General features: G+C 43.2%; 1 protein-coding gene across 6 annotated transcripts in view; it reads left to right on the top strand.

Annotated features, from left to right (window-relative positions):
• The window catches only part of Rbms1 (RNA binding motif single stranded interacting protein 1), a 213,651-nt gene that overhangs the window by 69,567 nt on the left and 125,121 nt on the right, over positions 1-18,963 (top strand). Inside the window, exon 1 of one of the 6 annotated variants that reach the window (XM_021184349.3) lies at positions 6,108-6,833. The exons of 2 other annotated variants lie outside the window; for them this stretch is intronic. In XM_021184349.3, the coding sequence (XP_021040008.2) occupies positions 6,600-6,833 (234 nt within the window). In that variant the 5' untranslated portion in view covers positions 6,108-6,599. Of the gene's footprint in view, positions 1-6,107; positions 6,834-13,284; positions 13,632-18,963 lie in introns of those variants that run through there. 3 more of the 6 variants (XM_029470067.2, XM_021184329.3, XM_021184344.3) reach the window with 3 other exon arrangements.

Consider the following 18,963-nt stretch of genomic DNA (forward strand, 5'->3'; position numbering starts at 1 on the left):
ATTCCTGATTGTAATAGGATCACTTCAGATTTTCCTCTCTTTCGCATCATATTGACTGTGGGCTTGCCAGCTGGAGCCTTTATTATGCTGATGTATGTTCTTCCTAAGATTTTTCTGTCTGGGGCTTTCATCATGAAGGGATTCTGGGTTTTTTCAAAAGCCTTTTCGACATCTATTGAAATGATCCTGGGATTTCTGTCTTTGAAGTCCATTTATCTAATTTATTACATTTATCAGTTTGGGTAAGTTGAACCAGCCTTGCACCTCTGGAATAAAGCCAACGAGATCATAGTAAATATTGTTGATGTGATTGAGCCCCCCCCCCCTCTTTCTCTTCTTTTGAAACAAGGCCTGTCTGTAGAGCCCACACTGCTTTTGAACTGATAGCAATCCTCCTGCCTCAGCCTCCTGATTTCTGGGATTCTAGATATGTGCCATGATGCAGGGCAAAGACTGGAATTTTAGGTGAAATAATATCACTGATGAAGACATCTTGGCCCTGAGCTGAAGTTACATGAGGGATGCCATTGTTGATGATAAAAGATGATAATTTATCTTAGACGCTGACTAAACTTATGGTTCTCATAATTATTTTTCTCAGAGAAATTATACGGTAGGTGTTATCTTTTTCCCTTGTTTGGCTGTAGATTTAGATGAAGGTTGCTAAGTTTAAGTTAGACTTCTTTTTTTAGTTTTTATCGAAGACCTGTGCTTTGTCTACTTCTCTGGGATACAAATGGCAGTGGCAGACTGTGGTGGTTTGTAGATGGTGCGGTGGGATGCAGTGACCCTCGGGAGCTCTACTGTTTGCATTAAAGAGGAACAAGGAAGAAGCAGATGCTTCAGAAAAATCAACCACTGGAGTTGCAATGCGGTGTGTCCTGAGGGAAAATCATTCTTGATGATGGCAATCATCCTAGAAATGCATCTTGGTACTATTTTCAATTGTAATAAGTAAATGTTTGTTCAAGAGAAGCAAAATATTTATTTCCAAACCTCTTAGTTCAAGAAGCTGTATTTTGTATGTACCTTATAATAAAGGTTTTTATTTTATTTTATTATTTTTTTAGACTAGTAAGGGAAGATAGGTAGGTATGTGGTTGGGTGGATGATGGATGCATGGATGGATGGATGGATGGATGGGCCAAAGGGCTCCTACCCTTTGTATTCCTGTAACCACTCTCAGGTTCATTCTTTGTAATAACTATGTTCAAGTTAGAATGAGAATGAATGTCCTTAATGGGTGTCCTACAATAAATAAAGAACTCTAAACCAATAAGCTTAGCAACCTCCGTCTAAATCATTAAGAACTGAGCCACAGGAACTGGTGGGAGTTTGCAGAGACTCTCAAAAGTGCTGGAGTGGCAAGGACACTGAGAGGGACTGATTTATGGTGCAGCCAGGTCAATGAGCTTGTGCTGATCTCTTGCTGGATGCCTTTCCACAGAGTAAATAGTAGAGAGGGAGTGCATGCTGTATCTTGGCACAGTTTCCTCAAGGGAGCTCATAATGTACAAAGTGTTGTGTAGTAAGATGTCCTAATTTATGCATTAAGGCAGCCCTGAGAAAACAAAGTGAGAAGACTGGGGAAATGGGAGCAGGAAATGCTCAGAGGGGGCAGACTGTGAGCTGTGATCTCTGCAGAGTAACAGGGAGGGATGAGTGTGTAAGTCTTTGTTCGGCTCTTCTCCATTTCTCGCTATGAGTGCTTTGAAAGGTATCAAAGGCAGATGTAGCCTGAGATATACCCACCCCTTTCCCAGGACCCAGCAGAATCCCATCTTACAGCTCTTACAGAGCCCCATCCATCTACAGGACCTGGGGTGGCAGTTCTAAGTCTTCCTAGGGCTTTAGATTAGAAAAGCAACTATGGTGTGATCAGGTCAAGAAAAAGAAATGGCTGAAGTGGAGGATGGTAGAAGAGAGCCTTTGCCTGACAAAGTTCAAAACCAGGAAAGAGCAAGTCTATGGCAGCCAGAGCCTGAGGAGTAGCTGAAATGTAGGTGAAGGGGCAGCCAGAGTCTGAGGAGTAGCTGAAATGGAGGTGAAGGGGCAGACAGAGCCTGAGGAGTAGCTGAAATGGAGGTGAAGGGGCAGAGGAGTGAGCATGGAGTGCTAAACATTTCGGGTGTGTGTTCTAGAGAGCAGAATGATACAGTCAGAGGCAACAAAAAGCTTTTGAAACCTTAGAAAAACAACACTGGGAAGGAACAAGGACTGGCTAGTGGGAACACAGAGTAAATAAGGAATGGTCACAGGAGAAAACAAAAGAAGCTAGTGGTTATAGCCTGGGGAATGGAATGGGTAAAAAAGGTAGAGAAGGAACAGGAGCCAGTAAGAATCACAGCGTTACATAGTTACTGCTAACTGGGATTGCCATCAGTTAAGGAAATTAGCTGAATCCTCTCTATTTGTTCACTTCAATTAACAGTGTTTCCAAGCGGAGGCCCTGTTAGCCCTAACATAATGACACATCTCAACTTTTTAAATGGATTTTCTCATTTTCTTCTTTCTTATGAGACTATTTGAGAAAGGGGGAAATGGGCAGTTAAAGGAGTTATTTGAAAAAAAAATCCTCTGGGTGGTCACTTCCTGTATATAATGGCCCTAAGAATAGATTCACCTGAGGTGTCTGCAGTTCCTCGAAGGGTCAACCTCACACGACTTTTTTTTTATGCAGCCATCAACTGTTCGTCTGCTCCTATTGGGTAAAGATACTTTAATGGTGGAAACTTTTAAACGGATGCCAAAGTGGAATACTAGGCAAGCCTCCACCTCTGAGCCACATCCTCAGCCCGTACTTGCATGTATTTAGGAGAGACTGTTCAGTTGTTAATTTACATATTTATGAACTTCTATTTGAATACTTCATGTGTACCAAGTCCTGAGTTAAGTGCTTGGTGTATGTGTATATCTTTTGTTAGGTGTGAAGATGATTTCTCAGGGTTAAAATAATGATATTTTTCACTTGTAATAAGAGAAACTTACCAGGTAAGTTAAATCTATGGGTAGTCCCAAAGCTTTGGCTAAAACCAATTGGCTTTGCTTTTCTAGTCAGTCACCCTAGTGAGATGACATGGTGAGTTGTTTAAGGGCTGGGGAGGAACTGAAGAAAGACCAGCCAGTTTCTGAACACAGGAGTCCTTGCACAGTTGCTCCAAGGACAAAGCGATTGGTCGCATCCCTACCTCTAACTGGCTCGTCTTGCCTGGAAAGTGATTGCTTTTCATTCACTTTGTTATCACCTCTCAGTGTTAAGGACCTTGATAGCCATTGCAGACATGTCTTTTCTCTAACTTAACCTGATCACACCACAGTTGCTTTTCTAATCAAAAGCCCTGAGGAAGACTTAGGACTGCCACACCAGGTGGGTATATCTCAGGCTAGGTCTGCCATTGATACCTTTCAAAGCACTCCTAGTGGGAAATGGAGAAAGGCTGGAGAAGGAGATTTCAGTTCACCTCTCCCTTTAATCTTTCTTGTTAAATAAATGTCTGGAATGCATAAATACTGCCTAGATCACTGGATATGATGGTGAGGAAATGGCTGAGGAGGGAACGACAGCTTAGCCTGCTCTTGGTGACACATGTCCCGGGGGAGAGTAGAGAAACTTTCTCATGTTGATGTCCAGTGACTGCTCCTGCTATCATTTTCTTCTTTAGGACGATTGAGTATGTGATTTCATTTCCTCTGTGCTCTTAGTTCCTAGGAAGGTTTAAAATGGATATTTGACAAAATGCTTTTTTTTTTTCAGAACTGAAGGTAAATTGTGAATGGAAAAGACACTTCTGTCCATTTGCTGTGTGCTCTGCACCTGTGCGCTGTTGATACTAAGACTCATTCTTCAAATATCAAGCCCTTTGAAATTAGTATGCATATAATTTATGATGTCTCATAATTACTGTCCACCTTTTAAAAATGGTAATGTCTTAATAACTTTGGGCATTTATAATGGGTAATATGTTAGATTACATGATGTAGAATTAATATCCAAATATTTATAGGACATTGGTGGCAGAGACATGAGAAAGACACTCCTTTCTTTTAAAAAAGTATCCAAAAGTAAAGCAAGAAGATTTTTTTTTTTTGACTCTTAACAGTTAAGGTCAAGAGAGGCCATTTTGTCATGGAATTCCATTTTCTTAGAAGTCACATACAGGGCCCAGAGAGAGATGGTTCAGTGGTTAAGAACATTTCTAGAGGACCCACATGTGATTCCTAGCTCATAACCACCTATAACTCCAGCTTCAAGGGACCCAATATCCTCTTCTGGATTCTGTGGGCACCTGTTTTCATGTGCACATGATTACAAATAAAAATCATTTTTAAAAAGTCACATAAAGATATAAAATGCAGCATATGCTAGAATCTCTCTTTAGATCCTAAATAATCTACAGATTAAATGAAGAATGTAACAATATTTGTAAAATATATTCTTTAAGTTTTGATCTCTTTTTTTTATATTTAGCTCTAACTTAGGTTTCCATGGTCTTGAATAAAAAAATTAAACTGTTACTATGTCATTTATGTATGTATGTATGTATGTATGTATGTATGTGTATGTATGTATGTGTGTATGTATGTATGTATGTGTATGTATGTGTGTGTGTGTGTGTATGTATGTGTGTATGCATGTATGTGTGTATGTATGTATGTATGTAACTTGCCAGTCATGCAGTCAACCAAACCTCCTAGGTGCTGGACTGTATGTTAAGTAAACAATCAGAGGACCTATACACTACCTGGGCAATCCTAGAAGGTTGAGGAGACCCTGCAAAGATGACTGCACCCCACTTTTTGGGCTTAGAACACATTAGAATTTACTATCAGTCTCCAGAGGACATAGATTCTGACCCTGGAAAAGGATGGATGGTTCCAAAGGCTACTTAACCAAGAAGTTTGTTATAAATGTGGGCAAGTATGGAGAGACAGAAGACATTGATCACTGGCCAATATGCCCAAGGAGAAAGAGTAGTGTTCAATTATTGAAGTGCTTGTTGAGGGCTTGTGTGATGGCTCAAAAGATATAGATGCTTGTCACCAAGCCTGATGATGCCCTGACTCTACTCCTCAGGACCCACAGTGTAAACGAGAGGACCAATTTCTACAAGTTGTCCTCTGATGTCTACTTGTAGAGCACTTGTCTCCCCCCCCCTACCAAAAAATGTAATAAAATCTAGCTTTATTTAAAAAATAGTTGTAGAATGATTATTGTATATGCTGGGCACAGAAACTGGCCCTTATACAATGATCTTCTGGCCTTGAAATTTTGTATTTTTTGGCCTTCATAACTTTTGGCAAGTTGCCTAACTTACCTTCTCACAAGGAAGCATGGAAACATGTGCCCTGCCTACATCTCTAAGTCTTTAAGGAGATAAGAAAGTGTTTTTAATATATGGTAGCATATTAATGCATATATTATGGCTATAACTATGAGAGAGATTGAGACAGAGAGAGGCAGAGACAGAGAGAGACAGTAAAACATTCTTATGTCTTCTGATAGTCTGGATTTTTATAATAACCCCGTGGTTTACATATCATACTGTCTGTCACTGTTCTTAATGTAAGGTTGGGGGTTGAATGGACGTATGTTCAGGGATACATACTACAGCTTGAGTGTTCTAGGAGTGTCCTTACAGTTTGGAATTAGGAATGGCTGATGTCATGATCAGCCATATTGCCATGACAACCCTAGAATTTCCTCATTTGCCTTCTCTTCGCCTTGGGAGTATCAATTTGCCACAGGTCTGTTGTCAGTATACCCCATGTGTTAAATGTGTTAGGTAACTCAGAACTTGTCGTTCTTAAAAGCTCTTAGGGTGGGGAGTTTGGGTAAGCTCCTTAGGTATCCTATTTCAGGATTCTCAGCTACATATCCTAATGTTGGAAAGTTTGCCTTCATACATATTCAATCAACTGAATCGAAAGCCACTTGTAAATCTATTTATTCTTGTTTGAACTTTATAATTTGGTGAAGAATGAGAAACTTTTCTCCATTCTCATTTCCATAAAGGACATCATTAATTATTCTAGCATCTTCCTCTCTTCAGGTAAAAAAGACCTAATTTAATGGTGATCTTAGCAACCGAAGAGACAAGAAGCTTTTTATTGGTTTTCTTTCACTGTGTGAAATGCTTTGAGCTGAACCCCTGGTAGGGACCTACCCTGACATTTAGCATTGTGTTCTAACAACCTTGTTACTGTTCTTGGCTGACACGGGGTTTGTTTGTCCCAGGTACAGTTTGCTGTGCACTGTCAAAGTTGTCACTCACCTAATTGAATTTTACTCATGGAAAGGAGGTGGTTATTCCAGGTTTGAACTAATTTTGTTTTCCATCATTTAAAGATTTGGGTTTAGTTTTGAAAAGACTCTGTCCATTTTCCTCGGTGCCCTCTGTCTCTTTGAAGATGCTGTGGCAGAGAGGAGGGCTGCAATTAGCAGCTTTCCAGCCCTGCCCTTCCCAGCTGTTACTCTTACCCCAGTTCACACATGCACAGATGATTATCCTACTTCAAGCTCCCCAGGTAAACTAATTTCAGGGATTACCCAGTGGTCATAGCTTTCCTTCCTAACTTGTGAGCATTAACAGCTTGTGGAAATGCTCCTGAGTTATCTGAAGAGTCTGAAAATGAACTCTCATTTTTCTTATAGACCTCCCCATAGTCCAGCAGCTCCAACGCTACATTTCCACAGTCCAGGGAGTGGAAGGGAGAAGAGTTCTCATCGGGGTAATTCAGGAAGACAGCAACACGCTGTGTTTGGGAATGGCTGTCATCTTATCCCAGTTACTCAAACACTTGACAGCTTTTTTCCTATAGAATCTGAGCTACAGGTACAAATTCGTTATAATACAAACCGAATCAATACAAACTATTCAGGCTTTATCTTGTCCATAGGAAAGATTTTGTTCTGTTCTGTTTTAGAAAGACTAAGCCATCTGTTTTTATATTTTAAAAAATATGGGGAAATTACCTTTTTAGAGTTTTTAATACCAGAAATTTAGGTGAACTTTTGATTTTGATTAATCTTTTCAAGAGTAGTAACTATGTCAAAATTATTTGTCTACAACTTCTAAGAATTTTGAAGCATTTTTCCCCCCATGGGGATAAATGTCCTAAATAGTTAAGGTTTTGATTGATTTGACTTATAATTTTACAATTAAACTAATCTCAAATAGGCCTTATATTAGTTTTTGAGGAAAAGTGTGTTGCTAATTTTTATTTCAGAATTCTAGAAGTTTCTTCATATCTAGCCATGATATAGAAGATAGTCCTTCTTGCCTCTTTCATAATTCCATCCCTCTAATCGACTCACTAAAATAAAATGGTTGCAAAAGAGTCTGCTTAGCAACCATTAGTAAAGTGAGATCTTGGCATCTGGACTTTTCAATATATATCCTAATAATGGCAGGTTTGCTTAGTAGTCAGCTAAATAGGAGTTTAGCGTCCAGATCTCCTCAATCTCCAAAAGCCCAGTATAATTTGAATATATCCTAAATTGAAGATGCGCGTGTTGGTTTAATCTAGAGAACAGCAGGACTTGAGAATGGTATAGTTGTCTGCCGAGTATTGGTCGCCTCCCCTCGACTGTGGCTGATGGCAGTGTGTGTGTGTGTGTGTGTGTGTGTGTGTGTGTGCGTGAGAGAGAGAGAGAGAGAGAGAGAGAGAGAGAGAGAGAGAGAGCGTTCATTAATAGTTAATGATAATAAGACATCACATTTGGTGTGGGAGTGTAAGAGATCCAAGTTTAAGCCCCAGTTGCCCCATGGGTTAGATCTGTGACTCTGGGTAAAAGCTACAGGCATTCTGGCATGGGTTGTGTGTATGATGTGTTTGTGTGGAATGACATAGTAAATGACAGCTAGTATTAGCTAGTCATCCATGCAAAGCTGCACTTGTGTAAAGCTCACGTCTCCTGCTTTCCTCATTAGGAGAGATTTAAGATTAATCCAAGCATGGCTTCTAAGAGTCATCTGCATAAGGCTACATTTATGGTGCTCTGTATGTATGCTACACTTACAGCTCTGCTTTTATTTTATTGTGGTGGTTTCACTTTTTATATGTGTGATTTTGTACATATCTAGGGAGCCTTTAAGTCTGGAATAAGATTTGCAAGGTTTTTTTTTTGTTGTTGTTTTGTTTTGTTTTGTTTTTTTAAGGAAAACAGTACATACTAGAAAATATTGTTTCATTTCAGAGATAGGGTGCTTTCCTAAATATTTTGTACAAAACCAGAAATATAAAAAATTTGTTGACCTCATATTTTTTGCTTCTATTTTGCTAGCAGTCAGTCAGAAGTTTTGTGAGCTTTTAAACAACTCTTAAATGTGATTCTTTTCCCACATGAGTGACTTACACAGACCAACGCCGTACTCTTGCACCTTGTTCATTAACGGTTGTGATTTGGAACAATGTTGAGTGAGATTTTCTCCTTCCTTTCAGCGTTCAGTTTGACCTAAATAAGACAGGGTCCTTTCGCTGTTGTAGGATGTGACACAAGGACCGAATCCACTTGAGACCAGCTCTTTATTTGTAGAGTGCTATTTTTTTTTTTAATCTTGTTATATAGCCTTTCAAAAGTTAGCTCCACCACCATACTTTATATCTACTGCTTTTTTTACAGATGTGTGTGCATGGGTGTCTTTGTTTATGCATGTGCATATGACTTTGGGAATCATCCTTAAAAGCACCAATCACATTCTTTGAGGCAGGATCTCTCTTTGCCTGGATCTCACTGATTAGGCTAGAATGGGGGGGGGCGGTTAGCAAGCTCAGGGATCAGCAGGTTTCTGCCCCTCAGCCTTGGGGTTACAGGCATGCTCCACCACACCTATTGTTTTACATAAGTGCTGGGGGCTGAACTCATGTCAACCTTGCAATCCCTCAGCCCCTCTGGGTTTTGTTTTTTTCTATTTTTGTTGTTGTTTGGTGGTTGTTTTAACTTTTAGTACAAATGTTATTTGTATTAAACCCCAACCCCAAATGGTTTCTCTGTGTAGCCCTGGCAGTCCTGGAACTCTGTAGACCACGTTGGCTTTGAAGTCAAAGATCCAGCTGCCTCTGCCTCCTGAATGCTGGGATTAAGGCCTGCGCCACCACTGCCTGGCAAATGTTCCTCTCTTAGAAGAAGTTCAATAGTGTGGATATGAGAATGTTTCATGAGAAGGAATCCTTGGGGATTTGACTCTTCACCCTTCTGCCTGTCACGTCTAGGTCTGCTTTTCCTGGTCTTTTACACAGCACTTCATCCTGAACATGAACAAGACATTTATATAAATGAGCACCCCACACCCATGTTATATCCTGTATTGATCCTCCCTGGCTGTGGACTCCCACAGCATATTACAGTCTAGATTGCTCACCCAGTTACCACTTAAGTTTTTGCATTACTGCGGCAGGGGTTATAGATGCTTGCCTAGGAACTTGGGATGCAACATTACAGATCTTGAGAGAGTGCAGGACTCAGTCTTTGAACCCTACCCAGTCCTCAACTTTTAACACCACTATGGTATTACTTAAGACTCCAGTGGGTAGCTGAGTCAGTTCTTCTTACCTTTCTCTTGTTCCCGGCATCATAAGCCTTATAACCCCCCCTCCCCCCCGAGGGTCCTTATGAAAGTGAAACGTGAAAAACCAGTCTTGTTTTAAAATTGTTTCTGAAGGATGGAACATCATCTAATGTCATAGCATCAAATTCCAGTTGTACAAGCTCTTTGCTATCAAGGAAGGCATCATTACCTATGTCTCATCTCCCCTACACGAACACAGGCTTCTGCTTGTCCTGGTTGCTCCATTGTTATTATCCCTGTGTGTATACTTTGCCTGCCCCACAAGATGATCTTTGAGGCTGCTCAGTATTCCTACTCATGAAATGACCCTGTTCTAATATATGGTTTCTTAAAAGGAGGCTGGAGAACAATAGAGACAACTCTTCAGTGTATCTAAGCTCTTGAAACAGACCCTTCATCAAACCGTTTTCCTTCCTTGTTGCTGTTATCGGTGGTTAGATAGCCTTAGAGAGTGTGTTCATTCAGCCATTCAGCAAACAGGTATTGAAAATGACATCCCCTTAGCTAGATATGCTTGTTACTTGCCATAGAGTACCAGTGTACCCTACCTTCTGTTCTTTGATGGCCGTTCAAACTTACTATGCATGCATGAGCTATTAGACTACCCTCCTCTGCTATAAAACCTGGGGTACAACACTAATAGTTGCTGTTTATCCAGTCTGGAACCTTTTTGATGTAACACTACACTGTGAAAACAATGTGGGATGCAACTAACTTGCCCCAGATCGTGTGTGGCATAAGTGGGGAACTGAAATATGGAGTCAGGCTTGCTTGGCTCTGCCTTCATTTTGTCTCTTGTGTTGTTACAAAGAGACAAGAAACTCTTTCAACGCATCTAGCCAGGGCTGTGGCCTGAGTGTACACACAGTGTCCGAGGGCTGCTGCTATTCTGAAGAGGAGTCAACATCTAGGGATATTGACTAGGGACAGGAGCTCTCTCCATTGTCTCTCACCACCAAATGCTCGGGGCTCCTGGTGTCTGCTCTGCTGTTCTCCGGCCTGCTGCCAGGCAGCTTCCTGTTTCCTCATAGCTTCTGCTTCCTCATAAGCTTGGCTTGCATATGGTTCTGGCCTGTCATGGCCTCCTCTCCCCTCCCCCTCCCCTCACCCCAGGCAGCTCTTGCCATTTCTTTCCCTTTCCTAACTGGTTTAGCCCTTGGAGTTTTGTGAATCAAATTCCCAAGGGTTGAGAATCAGATTGGCGAGCTCATGTTTCCAGTCCCACCCAGATCATAGGTCACTGGCCAGTCTGTAGAGTGGCTGCCCCTGGGTCAGATTCCCACAGCTTCACCTAGGGCTGAGGGTGGAGAAGGAGGTACACAGGACAAGGCTCCGAAGCACCGAATTTTCACCCGAATAGCTTGCAGGCTTTCTGGTCAGTTCCTTTAGTTTCTGATGTCTCTTTCAAAATCAACAACAATGAAAGTGGACTTTTCTAGATGGACCTCGCTAGACTCCATTCCTATAATTGCTCATAGATTATCTATAATTGATTGTGCATGTTATATACCGAGTTTCACATTCTTGCTATTTCCCTTAAGTTTGAGTTTTTGGGTTTCTGTGATCCTATTTTGAGGATGGAATATCAATCTTTTCTTCTTTGTATAATGGCTTATAGATCTACTTCATATTTGGAGCTTTTGAACTAGTTTCTTTTTTTTTTTAAGTACTACATGTCTATGTTTTTTCTTTTTAAGCAGTTCATGTGAAACTATAAACAGCATGCTAATTCTTACATTCTTTTTAAGTCTTAAGGTCAGTTCTCTTAATACCTTTCAGTATTATTTGCACACTCTACTAGTATCAGATTTATTTTGCTGTCTCTTTAAATGTTATCATTTAACATTTTCTTATCTCTAGAGAACTATTAGACATCCAATCGAGTGCTAGCATTTTGGAATAGCACAGTATCCAATGGGTCATGACCCAGCAAGTACATCATGACTTGAGAGAAAAGCCATAAAAAAATTTAATGCTGTTCTTCTGTGGTTTCAATTGTGGTTTCCTAAGAGACCAGTCAGGACAACTGAGGTTGTGCACTGGCTTTTTCTGTAGGTGACTGGTGGGACTCGTGGTAACCAGGCAGAGGGTAGGGTGTGTCTTGAGTCCTCAGGAAAAGGCATCTTCGACTTGAACAGTTGGAACTAAAACTGTCCACTTTGCATTTGTGCTGGCTCATAGTGAGGAGAGACAACAGGTCACAGCAAAAAAAAAAAAAAAAAAAAAACCCAATGCATGGAGTAGTAATAGAAAAACAGTTCTGGGGTCCCCCACTGGCTCACAGCCTGGCTGTGCTGTAATCTTTAAACAGTTTCAGGGGCAGATATCCTGTGAATTTTAAGGTTTTACTTGCCCAGTATGCACCTAATACCCTAGCCTTTGCTGTTTTGTTTTGTTTTTTTTTTTTAAGTGAAAAGAATTAGGATTATGTGTGTGTTGTGGGTGTGTCTGCTTTCAATAGGCGAGACTTATTATTTCTTGTTACTTTTGCTGGAACTCTGGGGACTTTGGAAGCAGCTGACTAAGTCACCAGCAGGATTTCTGGGAAGTAGAATTTTCAACTTTGTTTTCAGAAAAGACTCTGAATGGCTACACTTGTGCTAGAAAGTTGACGTTCCTAGCATCTTTGTGACAGCCAGAGTTTGAGTTCCTTCTCTTGTTAAGACAAGCTGGGATTTTTCATTGTTATAGCAGATGGGCCTTTCCAGGAAGATGTTAGAAGCCAGGGAAGACCTGTGTATGTATACTGTGGCTGTAATCCCAGAATTCAGGAAGACTTGTCAGGGACCCCGTCGCCAATTTAAAGATGGCAACCAGCCCTGGTAACCCTATCCAGAAATGGCTTGCTTGACCACCCTCTTCTGAGGCCTCCACATCACATGTGTTCAAAGCCTGCTACATCCAGAGAGGTGACTGCGAAAGGGGCGGCAAGAGAAGCAGTTTTGTTTTGTTTTGTTTTCCACTTGAGAACAAAGGAAATTAGTCCTGTCTTTGTCCCTTTCTTGCCCTGTCTTTTTAATAACTAAGTTGAATTCCTGTATCTTCTGTCTTTTCCAGGAAGGACAGGTCTCCCCTTCGGATGGCTTATAAGGTTTTCATTGCCTTTTTGATACTGTTGTCTTGAAGGAAAAACTCTTCCTCTGTGGCACAAGAATGAAATTGAAAACTTTCCCGGGTGTATTTGGGTGAGGGACTGGAAAGGAAAAAACAAAAACAAAACAAAACAAAACAAAAACCACCCGTTTGCTCTACAAAAATTTAGCATGCGAATAACTGGGGGCTGAGAAGTGTCCTGGGAGGTAGATCTGGACAGGGAAGTGAGAGTAATTATCCGCGCCTTTTCGGGACCAGGGGCTGCTGTGAGAGATGAAAGAAAAGGCGGGCCATTGGCTTCCTATCCAGGTGTTCCAGCGGTTCCCGAAGCGATGCCCTTAAAAGGGGCAGCCAAGTGGGGTGCGAAGCCGCGGCGACGCCTCGCCTAAGGGCCTGGGGTGGCTGCTCCCAGGAATGTGCGGCACGCGGGGCGCCAGAGCCAACCATTGCGCGGGATGGGGGCGCCGGGCAGCCCGGGTTGCCGCCCCAGCCCGGGAGGCCGAGCGCGGGGGCCGAGGCCGGGGGAGCGGGCGCGGCCGGGCTGCCGGGCGGGCGGGAGGCGCGGGAGGGCTGGGCGCGGCACTAGGCGGTGCGCGGCTGCTTCCCCGCCCCCGGCCGGCGCGCTCTCGGGGCGGTGGTTGAGGCGGCGGGAGGTGGGGACGCGGCGGCGCTGCTCGTCCGCTGCCGCCGGCACCGCGCGCGAACTCCGGTCCATGGCACGCAGGGCGGCGGCCCCCGGAGCTGCTCGAGAGTCGCCGGCCGCGCGCGTCGCGCCGCACTTTTAGGGCGGGAGCCGCGAGCCAGTCCCCGGCCGCATCATCCCTCCGTCGGCCCGGACGGGCGAGAGAGGGAGTTCCCGGAGCGCCGCGGCCCGCGTTGCCTCAGCTCCCCGCGCCCGAGATGATCTTCCCCAGCGGCAGCGGCCACCCCGGCGCTGCCGGCGGCTGCAGGACGCCCTACCGCAAGCAGGTGAGGCTGCTGCGCTCCCCAGGCCTGCGCCGAGCGCGCGGGGCGGTGACCCGGTTTCGGAAGGAGGCGGCGGGCGGGGAGATGCCCGGGGGGACCGGGACGGGGACGGGCGGAGAGGTGGGACGGGCAGGCGCGCGGCCAGGGGCTCCGGCGGCCCGCAACAAGTTTGGGGGTTTCCTGGAGACCTTTGTGTACAGAGGAACTGGGGATACGTCGGGGCAGTGCTTTGCATTGCACTGGGGGACCTCCAAGAAACCTGTCTGATTCATGGAGAACCCGGAAGACGTGTGTGTGTGTGTGTGTGTGTGTGTGTGTGTGTGTGTGTGTGTGTATGTGTGTGTGTGTGTGTGTGTGTGTTCGCGCGCGCCACCCTTCTTATTTAAAAAAAAAAAAGACAAAAAAGAAAAGAAAAACAGGAACTTCTGTCACTTTCTCAAGGTTTTCAGAAACACAGGGAAATCCTGTGATAGAGATACTGGGATAAGCCTGAGTCATACACACGCCTTTTCCTATTCTAATTTTGTTTCATACATTTTCTAACAGATTGAACTCCAAAGGCACTTGAAAGGTTACATCCGAATCCCCTGCCTGGAAAAGGAGTGGAACTGGCAGGTTTTAGTTTCAGTCTTTTGTTTTTAACATCTTTGTTTTGAAAGAAGGTTACTGAAGCCATGTTGTGATAAAAACCCCACAGCTTCTCAGCAGCAGCAATAACAACAACAAAAACCCTAGCTCTAAATTATGTTAAAAATGTGCAGGTCTGCTCAGAAAAGGTTAAACTCGTTTAGAGGTCAGTGACAGAATGCTTGTTGAAAAAGAAAAGGCAGCATTGCAGATCTTTTCCCTCCGTAATAAATCTCTAGTCTACACCCTCAGCCACAGAGACAGATCAATTAAGTTATCCCAGTAATGATAGCAGCAAAATGCACCCTTCCACGTAAACTGTGGTTCCATTAAGATCCAGATGTGTGGCACTCGAGCCTGGTGAGTTCTTTGTGGCGGTTTGCAGGATTATTGTTCCGGCTGTCCAGCATCAGTCCATCTGAAATGCTTCCTTGGGGTCACAAAGTACCATTTTCTATTTTACTTTCTTTGCCTCTTTTGTTTGTTAAAATTCCCCTTTAAAAGAAGTAAATAAATGTCCCTGGGTTTTAGTGCCCACGATGTCCAAGCCACAGCCTTTCTCCTGGATTAAGAAGTCCAATCTTTGGGTTACAAGTTTAAAATCTTTACTGATGACTTGGCTGAGATAGATATGCACAAGGTCAGGATTCACAGATGGGTATCTTGAAAACTCATTTCATGTGGCTTTATTTAAAATAAGTGTCCTCAGATGCTGTGTGCCAGCATCAACTTCAGAAGTGAGGCCAATTTACACTAAAGTATTCTCCCAACCCCTCCTCCCCCCACCCACCTCTCTCTACCTGAAAAGATGGCTAATTATGTTAGGGCCTTGTGTATTCATTTATTTGTTGTCAAAACCCAGCAGGGTGTTAGCTCTGAAATGGGAAAAGGCTAGGAGGGTGAGGCCTTTTACTGAGAGAGGCTGGAGGTTTGGTTGTGGAGGGGGGCACAGCCTGCTGGCTGGAGCATGCTGATAAGATGCTCTTTTCACAAGCCTCTCCTTAGACTCAAAGACTAAAAGGGCTGACTGAATCAGAAAAACAAACAGACTTTCTTTTTTCTATAGGCAAAGAAAGAAATGAATGTGTAGGCATTATACAGACACAAGACCCTGGGTACCAGTGGTATTTGAGTCAAAGGTTTCTTTTGTTAGTATTTTGCCATTCACTGAAAAAGCACACTTCAGCGCAGGGACCTGGTTACCGTGAGTGACTTCATGATCTCATCCTGGCTTAGCCTGAATGGGAAATTTAATTAATACTTCTTATAAGATGCTGTGATGCAAAGCTTTGCGCCTTTCAGTTCATAAATGCTTTCTTCAGTTTGGCGACAGAATTGGCAATTTTCAGGCATATAATGCAGTTTGATTTTCATCTAGAAAGACACAATCAGCTGTTAGGGGCTGATTTCAGATAACTTCCTTGAGGAATAAAAAGGAGTGTAAGGGATACTTAAATCATCTTTGGAAAGCATACGAGTCAGAATCACTCTTAGTATAGACACACACAGAATAGTAGTAGCTAACGATCACGGAGCACCTTACTACCTGCTGGCTGGCGTTTGGAATGTTTCTGTGGATTAACTGATTTCATCACATTGGCAGCGGCCCTGTGTGGTAGGTAATATTAGTCTCTACTTTACAGTGAACATTAAAGCATGGATTAAATAACTTGCCCAGAGACCATACCACCCAGCGTGCAGAGGCAGGACTTGAATCCTGGCCACCAGGCCTTTGGGACCTCATACTCCAATGGCCTTTTCTGCCATGAACATCCCAGGAAACACCCATGTAGAAATCCTCCGTGCCAGTACCTCTGACTCCCTGGTTCTCCACCCACCCCGTATGTATGTGAGTGTAGGTTGTGAGAGAGAAGGTGAAGAAGGATGTTCAGAGTTTGATCTGAAGAATGAGTTGGTGGTATTTGGTGGGAACATTGATGTCAGCATTTTGCGCCGGTGAGCGATTGTTAGTCCCTTTTGCACTTTACATATGGAGGAGTCACCCAGTTTCTGTGGAAGCAGAGGTGGGCCTTGCTCATCCTTCTCTCCCCAAGGGCTGTAACCAGGGCACCTGGGATAAACAGGATTTTCCTGCATCACAAGCCTGTGGGCACATACATACACCTGCTCAGCTCAGGCCAGTGGGGTGAGTCTGAATACTCCAGTGACTCCTTGCTAGTCAGTGCTAGATCAAGGTTATTAGTTTTAAGTTTCTGAAGAAATGGGCACATCCTCTCCCTGTGAGTTGTGACTTGCAAATATGATATTCCTTAAGTAGATACAGTCTGACTCTGTGAAACCAGCGTCCCCCAACGGAAACGAAACCATTAATCACGACGTTGGTAATTGTGAAAATATTTCATTGTGGCTTAAAAGGAACAGGAAGTGCCTCATACTTTAAAAGCCTTTACAGACTGAAAGTGGCTATTTCCAGTTTGATTTCAGGTTCTGTTTCTTGTCTTTTAAAAATCTTAACATCATTATTATCATTATTTTACACTCTTTTCATGTTTCCTTATTTCTTTCATGCCACTTCTTCCTTGGGTTAGTTGACTCAGTGATGTCATGCGGTATGAGTTTTGCAGATCGTGACACGTAGCCAGAGCCATTTTGGCTGAGAATGCTGCCCTAGTGGTCTGTCACAGGGTGTTAGAAGTAGGTGAACCAGTGACAAGAATTTCAGTGGGTCTGTCTCTCCTCAACTGATAGGCTTGCCTTCTCATAGGCGAGCTTAGCAAATCTTGCTCACTCTTGTCGAGCAAAGTACTTGCCACCCCAGTTTAAGTAGATTTACACAGTTTGCTGCTTTCTTGAAGATTAACTGGGTGTAGCTGCACGTGAGGAATTCCAGTGATTCACTGTTTGGCCTTGTTTAGAAGATGACATAGAAAGCTGTTGATTACTCCTCGCCAAGCCGTTTCTGCTCACAGCCACTTGAGTTTAGTGGAGCCTGTTTTGTAAAGTTTGTAGATTAAAGTTGTGTGGACCATGTTTTAAGTGAATAGTGCCTAAGCCAATCCCAACCCTCCCCCCCACCCCCCCCACACACACAAAGGCAAATGTTTAGGCAGAGATTGGAGGCTTGCTTGGAGGAAGTAGCAAGTACAAAATTGGTTTGTGTAAATAAAGTTCCATCTCTTTTTTTATATTCTACTCTGTGTGTTTGTGATTTGGTAGTATTTTATTTTATTTTATTTTATTTTGATGGAAAGTGATGGGTTTCAGATGCCTACCCATGGTCAGGCTTTTGTGAAGTCTACACTCCCATGGAGGATGAGCTCTGTTTCTGCTAGGTACGCCTTTTGGCATCTCACCAGATTTCCCATAGTTCACACTAGGTTTTGAATACATTTCTGGATTTTGTTTTCTCCTTCCTTCTTGACACAGACAGACAGCTGTCAAGAGCACACCCCCAGAGACTGTTAAAATTATTGCATTCTTGGCCTGTTTTCTTTGTGGGAGAGTCTCTGGGGATGTTTGTAATGTTCTCAGTGAGCAGTCAGTACTTAGGGCATATCCTTTCTTTTTTGTTGTGTTTAATCCCCACCCCACCCCCACCGTATCAGTATTAGATGGAGAAGAGACTGGGAATGAAATGGGTAGTGAAATGAGATGGCCTGGGAGTGAAAGCCAGGTCTTTGAGGTCCAGGGCTGGGTCTGCTACTAGAGAGAAAAAGGAAGACTCTGTCAAGAGCAGCTGAGCCTCCTGAAGGCTTCCCTTTCCTCGGTGACTCTGGAAGACATGGAGTGTATCCCGTGGCCTGGTTTAGCTTGGGGAATTGAGGCACTGTAATTTATTGGTGTTTGTTTGTTCCATAAACGCCTTTGCTCCAGGGTTAACAGCTAGCCTATTGAACATGGAGTGAACTCAGAATCTCAGATAACCCTCTTTTTTAAGGTACAAGTGTCTCAAATATGTTGTGCTGTGTGTTTTTATTTGCTAAATCAAGCAATTCTATCTTAGGGAACCCAATTCACTTTTTTAAAACTAGTTATAAAACATGATTATAAAACAACTATTCTTGTTTTCTTTCCCCCCACTTAGAAATTTGCCTCTTAGCACATCCCTTAAGGCCGATGGAACTGCAGATCTTACCCTTTACCTCCTTTCAGCCATTTTGGTCAGTGTTCCTCCTTCCTGCTCTCCATGTCACTTGGCTCAAGTCTACCTTTTCCAGGCCTCCTCACGTCCCTGAGCCAGGGGTTGTGCTGAGTAAAGATAATTGTGCATACTCACAAGGCGGTTGGGTTGTTGTTAATCCTTCTAAGGTGTTACTATTATTAATGTCCCCACAGAGCAGGTAGCAGCAAGCGGTCCCGGTCCCGGGAGGCTCTGTGAGATCTTAGGAGAACTCAACCCAGTCTCTAAAGAATGGGCCCTGTTTACAGCCTCAGAAGAAGGGACTGTGTTTAGGCTGTGGCAGCCTCAGAGGAGGGTATGAGGGCTTGGAGTTGGAAATGAAGTTCTCAACCAGGTTTAAAAGAGTATTTATTAGTAAGCAGAACCCTGGATCTCTCTCTGCCTTTAAGTGCTTGTTTGTGTGTTAAGAGCTGGTGCCATTTACCTTCTCTCTGGAGAACCAAGCCATCGACCTCTAGTGTTTAGTTTATGCAGGTATTTGAAAGCAGAGAGTAAAAAAAAAAAAGTACTGATCACACAAAAGACGTGTTTAAATTGCTTGAAAACTGACAGATTTGATCATTAGTG

The sequence above is a fragment of the Mus caroli genome, unplaced genomic scaffold, assembly GCF_978045245.1.
Source record: "Mus caroli unplaced genomic scaffold, Mus_caroli_1 scaffold_2, whole genome shotgun sequence".
NCBI classification, from domain to species: Eukaryota; Metazoa; Chordata; class Mammalia; order Rodentia; family Muridae; genus Mus; species Mus caroli.